Raw genomic sequence first — 12,089 nt, forward strand, 5'->3', positions numbered from 1 at the left:
ACAACTGCCAAAGGTCTGCGTGGACAATCGAACGCGCAGCGCAGCAATAAAAACAAAACGAAAAACAGCACTTACATGGTAATCGTTTCTATTTTTTTTCTACCAAACATCGACCGACGGACTGTGGAAAAAGTACGGCGACGAAGAATTACCAGCGCCGCACGCAGAGTCGAAAACGAAATCAGCAGTTTTAATACCTATGTAGCTAGTCAACTGCTAGTAAATAACCCGTGTGGAAAAAATGGTTGAAAATGTAATGATAAAAACCGAATGCAATGGTGTAGGTGTATTATAATATTGCAACAATATATTATATTATAATCTATTGTGCTCGGGTAAAATAAATAATTATTACTTTTTGTAATTATTACGCTGTGTAATGCAATAATATTGCGGTAATGCACGCGGAATGAAAGTGTAACGGAATATTATAGAAGTAGGTATCATATCATAAGCAAACAAAACAAATAGATTGTACGACAAACGCCGAAACGACGACGCGGCACACGACTGCGGTCTACGGGTCCGCTACGCGTTACCTATAGCTACACCACGATTTAAGCGGACGGACATACGCACACCACTTACACACATACAAGCGCGAACCACTACCACGTTCGATACCGTAGGCAATACTCACGCACACGTACACACGAACACGCAAGTGTCGAACAGATGGAAGGAATGCGTCGTGGAGTGAGTGTACGAGGGGTGGGGTCATGACGAGGTGGCGATGGTGGGGAGTCATGACAAAAAGTAACCGACGAGACGGATAATAACGTTATAATACGCGCATGTATTATAACAATATATAATATTATTATTTTATTATTATTATTATTTAATTTTTCTATTTATTTTTTGCCCGCCGGCATATACATGCGCTGCCATCTGTCGATAGACCTCTGCGACTGAACGGTCGTCTACCTACAAAGGTGTTTTTATATGCACCGGTTTGCGATACCGCACCGCCCATTACCTGTTGCTGATCTCCGAAACCGTGCAAACTACGGCGTTCCGTTTAGGCAACCGCACAAACGGAATTATTTCTGAACGACACAGATCGCAAACTAACGACGGTTTACGATACATGCGATGTCACTCGATAATCGACCGGTCTTCCGTATTGTATTATTGGTGTAAATGATATATGCTTACTAAAATGTCAACATGAAATATTAACTAATTGGAAACAAGTTCACGGAGCCACCATAAACGAGAAAATGAACACTCAAACTGTCTATAGCGACTGTAAAGAACTTTTTACCATGGTATTCGTCAACCGTGATACGCGTATACTTAATACCATAATATACAAACGACATTTTTGTGTCAAAAACTCGCTTTTACCGTTGTCTATCCATGGACCGCGGATTTCGCAGCCGAAAATTTCACACGCATCAGTATATTACCATAAAAATGACAGTACCTTGTAGTTTTCTCAGACGCTGATGTGAAAAAAGTTTGATCGAAAATCGAAAAGCGACAGATGGACGTAGAGAAAACGACAAATTTCCCAAGACTGCAGACCAACGGGTAACGGAAAATTTCACGATAGTTGTATACAAACCATATATTATGGGCGGTAACGGCAGCAATCACTTCAGCAAGATTAGACAGTGATCGACTGCATCCGGTTAACAACTTCACATGATTTCGCCACTGGAATAATAGACGCGTTCAGAAAATTTCAGCCGAAACCAGTGTAGTTAATTCACCCACAAATAGTTTTAAATTTATTTTCCGAACCTACTGTATACGCATAATTCAAATATTATAAGTATTATTCCATTCTAAACTTCTTTTACATTTTTATTGTTAGCATTAATAAATCAATTAATGGTCAAAATTCAAACAACTGAGTTCAATGTATAGAATCAAAATGATAAAAGCAGTTGGCATAATGTTATTTGGCATAGTATAGCAACATAACATAATAATGATCACCTATACTTTGTATAACATTAACTTATACTTCGATACGATATACAATAAAATAAATGGCAGTAAGTTTTCAATAATAATTATATTTGTATTTTTATTTATTAGATATAATATTCTTTAGTAACAAAATTATTCAGAAGTCAAAAACTCGAAACCTAATATTAATAATATGGCACATCCCAATAATTTGAATCCAGAGATTTTGATTATGTTACTTTGAGTAGATATTTCCATCAATTTGTATAAATTTGATCTCATAAACATTGAACAGTCATAAAGAGTATAACCCTGATTTTGCGGTCACGGTGTAAGTGCATACTGCAGGTAATAATAATTTAATATACGTGAGTGCATAAAAGTATAGCTGCTTGCCTGCTTACCAATATTATTAAGGCGCACTAATAGTTTTAATTTTAAACAATTATACATGCGTTACTTTGAAAACATTATTTCTAATATTAAGTACATACTATTATTATAGACATATGTAATGATCATTTTATCCAAACACTGTCTGTTTTATCTAAGTCAACCTTAAACATACGATGGGACATACGCATAAATGCATAATGCATAATATTGTATCATATTATCATAAATAATGATTCGTAATTATCTTTCAATACGCAAATTTGCTTTGATTTTCTGAGTATAGCATATCGTTGACATTAATAAGTTGTACAAATATTATGTATTTATATTCTAAACGCGATTACTACAATTACGTTTTTACACACAGTTACAAACAACACTTCAAAAAACTCTACGATACTTCAGTAAATTGTCGTTATCAACGAAAACTCGCGTGATATTTTGTTCGTGAAAACACGACAATAGTGTTGAAATAAGTTCAAGTATATTTTTCGATTGTCATGTTCGAAAACCATAAGTATATATCACAAAACTTTCTGTCCTTTGACAATTGCAACACTTACAATCAAAGTTAAATTAAGTACATTTAATAATGAATAACAAATTAGTATAAATTCTACAACAACCGATATATCATGGCATTTAAAATTTTTAAATAAAATAAAATGTTCTGGTACTTCAAGTAATTTGAATTATATACAACGAAATATCCAGAACCTAAATGAAATAATGAACATAATAGGAGTTTTTAATTAATTCAAATTATACTATAATGATTGGTACCTACTGTATATAGTCATTTTTTCATTAGAAATTTTGTAAAATGTAACTATCACTTAATCATGTGTTTATATGTGTTAGCTTAAAGTACACGTGTATAGTTGTATACTCTATTATATAATTCATATAAAAAAAAAACATCATAAATATTTTTTTTTTTAATTACCATACTATATTAACGTATATTTAAACATTTCTACTTCTATGAAGTTCATCAATCACATGATTATGATATTTTAATATAAGATAATATATTCACAAAAACAATTAAATAATCAAGATTACAGTATAGATACATGGAAATACAATTGAAATGTTACTGATAAAACCTATAGACATCTAAAAAAGTGTCAATATATGGTTAACCATACAAAAATACTATGGAATCCAAAAAAGGTGTTGGCCAAATAATTATTGTTTGTGACTTCAAACCATCATTAAAAGAACAATGGACAAAATTATAAAAAATCAAAACAATTATTGATTTACGTTGGTAATAAGTTATAACCTTCTTATTTAATATCATACAGGACTCTGATGGAGAAAAATATAAAAGAAAAGCCAAAATCTATTGATAGTTTAAACTATCGTATTTCATTTAAATTAATACAAATTTATTTTATGAACTAAAAAATGAAAAATGATTCTGAGAATACAGTAAACTCCTTAAAGTATAAAAACAAATTAAAATGTTAGCAAAATATGTCCGCATTTTTACTATTTTTAACGATTATTTTAAAAAGTACTAAGAATTTTGAATTTATTGACTTATTAGATCCAATTTACTACCAGAAAAATCTATCGAAATTAATCATTTGAGCATTTTACTACTAGAAATAATATCTTTGGATATAAAAATTAAAAAACTAAAAACACATATCATTTAAAAATAAATACACTACTTTATCTAATCTTAAACTAAAAACTATCATCCAGTTCATTACATAGCCGCCAACCTCCAAACAAAATATAACTAACACTTAGATTTAGTAATTACACGAATATGTAATTAATTATTATTTCGATTTAAGCCCACTGACCTGTTTCCTAGGGTATATGTACAATTTAAAAAAAAAACTCTCATTTATATGACTTTTCAATCACTTGACATCGCATTTCGAATAAGCATGTAAATACTAACTTTATTTGAATATTTTCAATACAAATTATCAATCACAAAATCGGCATTTATTGATGAATCCTCTTAATTTTTAAGTTTGTTTCATTACTATTGAGTTGTAATTCTATTTAAAATATCACAAGTCACGGGATCTTAACTGTTTTAAAATTTAAAAAGCCTATATAATTTGAAGCATATCTATTATTTTTCTTTACTTTAAAATCTTAGAGCATACTTTTAAATTATAATATCTTAAGCCCAATACTATAGTTCCTAATATAATGGATGAAACAAAAATAAGACGTATACCAAATTAGCAGGTATAAGGCTATAAAGTCTTAAAGTAGTTGGTATCGCTATAGTCCAAAACACCTTAAAATTATTCTAATTGGTATCTAATTGAAAATCAAAACGAGTTAATGACGTCACATTAATAAAATAAATGGTTCCTGTAGTTGTTAAAGAATTTGAGTAACGGCAGTAACTATTTTTCAATGGGCTTCATTTTGTAATGAATTAACATACTTGGATAAAAACGTATGTTCTATTTACTGCCAATCACAAGTCATAATTTATTTACCAAAGATTTCATTTTTTTTCTAATTTTTAACCTTGGAGGATGTATTTATCTGTATTATATACTTGTTCATCATAACTAATAAAATACGAATAATAATTATAAAATTCTACCTTACAAATGATTTCATTAAAAGTAATTTTCCAAGTTATTGACCGAAAAAGAGACTTGAACAATAATTTTTTACGGAGATAAAAAAAAACATTCTAACACTGAGTCGAAAATTCCAATTTTTATTTAAATTATTTTCGAGGTGTTATTATAAGATAATATTAAATTAATTAATATATTTTTATTTTTATTTTACTATAAGCTCAGAATAATGTTAAAAATATAATATTTATTATTTAATGAAGGTATAACGTTATTATAATATCGATGTTATAGAATTATTGTCTGAGTATTTAAGTGCAATATAAAATGTACATCGAAATCATTATATTTAAATTTAATGATAAAAGGAGGTAAACTTGTTCAATTTTCAGTCACGACTCTGGTGAAATTTGCGGTATGTGCATTCGACCAACACTGAAAATTGATTTCCGGTACGAACTAAACTTACTGTTTTTTGTCACTAATCGAAAAACTGATATCATGGTAAAGTAGAATGAAGTGTTCTAACTTTACTGCTCTCGGTATCTATAGATTCGCCAAAACTTGTCATAGAACAGCACCGCACGGGAGGAACCCACCTAAAACTAGTATTTGCTAATTATTATCTAAACGTAAAGATCGTTCATGAATATTTATTCATTCTGGAAAGTAATTTTTCTTACTGTTCCGTAGCATAAACGCTATACTACCAGACAAGCTATAAGAATGTATGGAAAGCGTGACAACATAGAAGGCTCCTCAGAAGGCGCTTTTTTGTTAACTCGTTTAGGGCTAGTATTACAATAGTTGAACTCCGGTTAAACAACGGAATTCGGCCGGTAAAATCAGTGGTTCAAGCATAACTGAGGTTTAAACTATGATTGTAAAACGGGTCCTTACTCGATACTTATGGTAGTGCGGAGTAACAGGATAAGATACATAAATTTATTTTATCGTGAAGACAGTCTACATATTATCAGTATTTTTTGTCAGACAACATATAAAAATATGTTTTTACTATTTTGCTACGCAGCTCGTAATGCTGTTGTTATACACAGTTCTTGTCTAGTAGTATCAGGTCTATGTTCCCGGAGGGGATTATTACCACTCTTCCTATCGCCGAGCGGGAAAAAATATATTATTTATTTATTTATCTTAGGGCACACCTTATAATAAGAATAAAGATTCAAAGGATAGGAAAAGATCAACAAAAAAAAAATTACATAAATCAGAAAATTAAAATAACTGATATTTCGTACAACTCGCATTGGTACTTTATATTATGTCTAGAATGATTCGGATTGAAATTTAAAAACTTATAACTACATACAAAAAAATTGAAATAGCAATAGTGATGTTGAAAAATATTTATAGACTATAATAATATTATTATAGGTGATATTAGGCTGTATAAATATAATAGGTATAGGAAAAAATGTTTTTAATTTTTATTAATTTTTTTATCATATTACAGGTGAAAATACCTTTCAAATATATATTTGATATAGCTACATAATGAGTAATTAATAATAAGTCAAAATATTTCTTCTTATCTCACAAACATTCCATGTTATATGTATAGGTATAATGTATAGGTATTAAAATAAATACCTATTTAAAACTCATTGAACTAAACAAATATATGAAATAGGTGCAAATAAGATATAGCTTGTTTTATCGTAAATTTTTATACCTTTATTTGTATATTCAAATTTACAGGAAAACGAGTTTAAAAGTGGAAAAATACTATTTACAAAAACATCATAAGTTTTCAAAATTATCAACTCATCTTGAAATGTTCTTTGAAATAAGCCATTTTGTATTGCGTAAATGTATGATTGAATTTATCATAGCCAAACTCGGACGATGTTTGCTTATAAAGCTATAATTAAGCACTGTATTCTATATAATATGTATTTAAGTGTAATTATTAGATATTTAATCGATTTTTAGTTCATTAATCAAAAACTATCCATTTAACCTACATAATGGGTGTTATCGCAACCAATTATTGAGAACAAATTGATTATTAATAATCAGATAAATTTTATTGTACATATAAGTGCATTATATGCATATATTATTTATTATTTAAATAAATCAAAGACTAAATAAATCTCTGAAAATTTAGTTTTTTTATTTGATCACAGAGTGTATATCTGACACCAAACAGCGTAGACTTAGCGTTAACATAGAAAACTATCTGGTTTTAACTACCACAAAAATTTTTGAATTTTAATACTTTACAATGTATAATATTAATTCGATACATAACACACAAACAGTGATATATTTAGAAGCGATAGAGTTGAGTAAAGACGATTCGCAAAACACTACAGTTTTCCCAAAGTCTGCACTTTTAAATAAATTATCGTCTTAATTTAAACTATCTGTCATAATGGATATTCATTAGAAAATATTTAGACAATAGAAAGCGTCAGACTAAAGAACATCAATGATACGAATTTACACACAGAAGAGTGTCCAATTCATGAACTCGAGACGAAAATAGATGTATTCTCGCTGAAAGTTTAATGTCATGCCGTTTGGAAAGCTTAAAACGCAACGTACTAACAATCAGCAGCATCCACCCCAGCTGGCTACTAGCCCAACGAAAAATCTTCAATACTCGATATTTATGTATGGCTTCGCCTTTTAACGTACACTTCAGTTATCGTAAATGTGTTATTCGATTGTATTTTGTAAACAATATATATTATATTATATGACAGGTAGACAGATACGCAGTAGATATGATTAAAGTTTACGTTACCCAAGGTAAAATCGTTAAAAAAAATTAAAATATTTTATTACCGCAAGTAACCGTCTAATCAATATAATATGGCAATCAGGTCTGAATACCAGCTAAATACTTAACACAATAGCAACTGTGGGTTTTTCATTATTTTATGAGTCGATCTGGTGCGAAATACGTCGGCGTCGTATCGGAATCATTGATTAACGAGCGGCATCCGCTGATTTAGTATCTTTTAACGAACTTTCAATTACATCGACGATTGTACAATAAAATCTGGCAAACACTCATTCGTTGCTACCTACTTATGAAATATTACCGTCGGTGTATAATGTATATAGAATTCTACGTTGGCTTGACCGAAACGACTCACCACAATTACAACTCTATACATTATATATCATTATATTATATACACCCGCTTAATGCCGATAAAACGAAAGACACGTAAGGTATAGCACCCACTACTATATATATAAATATAAATTGTACACGTCGAGAGAACGGCGCGGCGGGGCGTTTATGATTTTCGTGTCAGGTATAGCGTATATATTACATGTATATAGTGATGCGATTTTAAAACAAGGTATTAAATTCGAATCAAACGGTTTGAATAAAAAAGATCCTATTGTGCGCAGAAGGTAATACACAAAACCGTAAACAAAAAACGACAATAACGTGCGTCGGATCTCGGATGTCTCTTATACCCGTTATTATTATACCTAGGTTTTAGGTCCCATTACAACTACATATTTCAAATGTACCTACGAACCTATACAGTGTTAACTTTAATTATTTCCACCCAATTTTTAAGTTTAAACTTTGAATTGTGCATCTATTAACATTGTTGAAGTTTGAATTTTTAGTATACCTAATTATAGACGATATTTCTGAATACTTTTATTCACGACATTTGATGGGAGTATCTATCCCATATTCTTACGAAGATACTAACTTTGGTTTTTCAAATGATAACCTTTTAATAATTAATAATTTTAATAACTCAAATTATACATGTTTTAATAAAAATGATGAATACGGCGAGTTCTCTGAAAATGTAGACGTAATTACCTATTATTGTAATCAAAATTTGAACGAAAAATTTTCGTATTACTCTAGGTAGGAACTTTAAGGATATAATATTCCATTCATTACTCTGTAAATGAATACGATTTCGAAAATTTCAAATAAGTAGATATGCAAAACAAAATATTTGTTTATACCTAATTACTACTTACTAAAATTTGTATGTTCCAAGTATACTCCAACAATTGCATAATATTATAATATACAAAATGCTTATTGATTAATATACTGCACCCAATAATTTCCAAAACATAAGTAAATAATATCCAATTAATATACTATTATTTAGTGTAGAATAACTCTTGCATTAACTTACGGTAAAACATATTTGTATAGGTTCTAATTTGGAACAAAAGTTTGTATGGCCTCAGAACATTTTGAATGTTATGAAAAATATAAGTATTCGAAAATACCGCAGTTAACTAAGTTTAAAAATTCCAAAAATAAGAATTTTAATGCAATATGCATATTTGAAACATAATAAACTCGGTGTACGCATGTTTAAAAAATCACTCTGTCCGAGTACCTATAATAGAGTGATGCGCAGTAACACGTCTGAATAGCGAGCCTGATCATCTCGCGCGACGACAATGATTTGCAAACGTTCGGAATTCCGGCCCGTCAATGTATTATAATATTAAATATAATAATATGTGTATATTATTATATTATGTTATCCGCACGGACGCCGTAACGGGTTGTGGTGATGACGGAAACGCGGTGTAGTATTATAATATTATGTGAATAGGATACTGTCCATTGTGCATCGGATTTGCCAATCGAAATAGCGATGACAACACGATAATGGTAAGTAAAACGATACACAAATCGAACGTGAACGTGGATCATTATACAATGCTGTGCTCGTAACGAACGGGACGAGTTGACTCCGGCTAACGGAGCCGTCCCAAAAACCCGATCTGCGCGACCCCTCGAGGCATACAATATCTGAGGTGGGCGCCGCGAACGACAGGTAAACGGTGGCGGATGATCCGAGATCTCGTACACACGTTGTGGAACGTGTCTGGCGGCGACGGACGGGCGGCTGTTGGACAAGGTCGAGACGGAGCGGCGTCTACGGCGGTAGCGTTTAAAAATAATAATAGTAATAATAATACGCACGCCCACGCACAGATCGCACGTAACCTCTCAATCATTATGCCACCACGGAAATATGCAAATTAACGCGGGCCCGCGTGTAAATCATTTATCACGACCGTCTGTGTTGTAGGTACATTACGATATGATACGTTTTTACGCAGTCATCGTCATCGATCAATAATAAATATATTAATAATAATAATAATAATTGTAGTTCACTGGGCCAGCGGACCCCTTCACGAATATAATTTCCGATGTTATTATTAATGTTTTTATTATGCGGCACACGTGTGCCACCGCCACACCACGACGGACAGACGATGATAAGACGTTATCGGCATTGTAATATTGTTATTTTTTAAATTATATACAACGTAAGAAAACGGTCCACCGGTGAACCGGTCGAATGAGTTTGAATAAAAAATCTATAATAATAACAATGAGCGATTTTTTTTTTCCATTCCGACGGCCTGTGGCCTGTCAACGTTTAAAAATGTTGCAGCATGAAAAAAATCGAAAAACGAGCCATTAACGTTTAATTTTTATTTTATTTGGATCGAGAGTCGACAACTTTTCATCCACAGTACCTATTATACCTATACAATTATAATCATATAGAACTGTGATTACCACAAAAAGGTTGCGATTGCATGGTGTGGTACTCAATACTACTACCACAGGTAAGGTTAATCCGTACCAAGGTCAAAAACATTTAGGCCAAATCATAGGTCTAAAATATCAATAATAATAACAACCCAATAACTAACAGATTATTGAATAGCTTACTGTTACCCCTTTTTGTTTCATTAACAATGACACAGTAACTTATAAAATACAACTCTGTGTAATGTATTATATTATACCAAATTCAAAAAACTTTATTTTGATCTCTGATCATATTTTCATACCTATAGGTATAATTATTAAAATAAAATAATATTTGAAACATTGATTCTACCATTCTGTACACCATTACAATGTCACACAGATAATTAATATTTGAGTGTATATAATCACATAATTATTCTAGTAATGATAACAAAAATAAATAAGCACACAATATTTTATCCTAGATGTTGAGCTTCACATGGTTGCAATAAAAACAAAATAAAAACTGTTTAACAAGCAAAAGCAATTTCTACCATTTATGAAGTAAACTAAACTTAATTATAGAGTGATGTGCATTATGAATACTAAATCAAGAGCATGAATTGAATGGGGTAACCACTGCCTGAGGGTAAAAATCAATTCCTAACATTCTATCCAACCCATTAATTAATATTATGTATACCTAGCCTTATTATATAGTGTATTTACAATCATTGGTAAACAATATCAAACAGTACAAAATGTAAAAATATATTCACTTACCAGCTATTCGGAGTACAGCACGGTCAGCTGGATCCAACTGGAGTATGCTGAGCGGTTTGTCTTTTGCCCAGTCCTTAAGACTCTGGTCTGAATCAAAATCCATGACTGTCGGCTTTCAAACAACTCATCGGCCGCAAGCGGTAACCGACCCGTCTACGGCCAACACACGGTACACTCAGGTCGGCATCGGCTGCAGCTGCGAGAACTGTACAGTACTTGATGTAAGAATCCTGAAGACCGAAGTCGATTTCAAATTTTATTTCAGTAAAATGAAAATTAAAAAAAATATATATCTTAAATTAGGGAGCAACATCAGTTATCCTCGGTTATCACATAGCTCTACTGTTGTTTGTACCTGTAAGTGGCAAGACGACCACGACGCGGACGATACACGCTACTAATGCGAATTCTGAGTTTCGACGATCGCGGATGCGGAACGTCGACAGGCGATGCGCTGACGAACCGGCGGTGGTGGTCGAGGCGCTGGCTGCGAGGTAGTAACTGCCGGCCTGAGTGACCGCAATGCCTGAGCCGATGGGCCGGTAACCGGGGGACACTAATGCCTTGTATATCGTTATCGGTACAGTGGAAAAAAAATCTGGACCGACGGGAGACGGATCAGTACGGTGCGGTGTCGATCAACGAGCTGAAAACGACGATACGAGGTGCATGACCCGGCGAAGCGACAAGAAAAAAATATAAGCGCGGAGATGATAATTCCGTAAACAGAAAGTGCAACTACATGAGTACACTAATAAACTATGGACTGGGGGAAAACGACGCGTGGAACAGGAGAATATCATAAAAGTAAACAGTAAAAAACGTAGCGTACCAGAGGCATACCGCGTACGCGAATAATAACAATATTCGGTACTTCGGTACTCGAACGA

General features: G+C 32.1%; 1 protein-coding gene across 19 annotated transcripts in view; it reads right to left on the reverse strand.

The window, feature by feature from the left end:
• shot (dystonin-like protein short stop) overlaps nucleotides 1-12,052 on the reverse strand; it is a 76,919-nt gene extending 64,867 nt beyond the window's left edge. For 5 of the 19 annotated variants that reach the window (XM_089224791.1, XM_089224787.1, XM_089224789.1 and 2 more), the window contains exon 1: nucleotides 76-538. Coding sequence is in view for 4 of the 19 variants with exons in the window: in XM_089224795.1 (XP_089080921.1) it covers nucleotides 11,200-11,302 (103 nt within the window). In the remaining 15 variants the exon portion in view is untranslated. Of the gene's footprint in view, nucleotides 1-75; nucleotides 544-11,199; nucleotides 11,430-11,554 lie in introns of those variants that run through there. The other 14 variants (XM_089224795.1, XM_089224793.1, XM_089224784.1 and 11 more) reach the window with 10 other exon arrangements.
• Nucleotides 12,053-12,089: the final 37 nt, after the last annotated feature.

The sequence above is a fragment of the Diuraphis noxia genome, unplaced genomic scaffold (genome assembly GCF_037042655.1).
Source record: "Diuraphis noxia isolate RWA-SAM2 unplaced genomic scaffold, SU_Dnox_SAM2 contig0003, whole genome shotgun sequence".
Lineage (NCBI taxonomy): Eukaryota > Metazoa > Arthropoda > Insecta > Hemiptera > Aphididae > Diuraphis > Diuraphis noxia.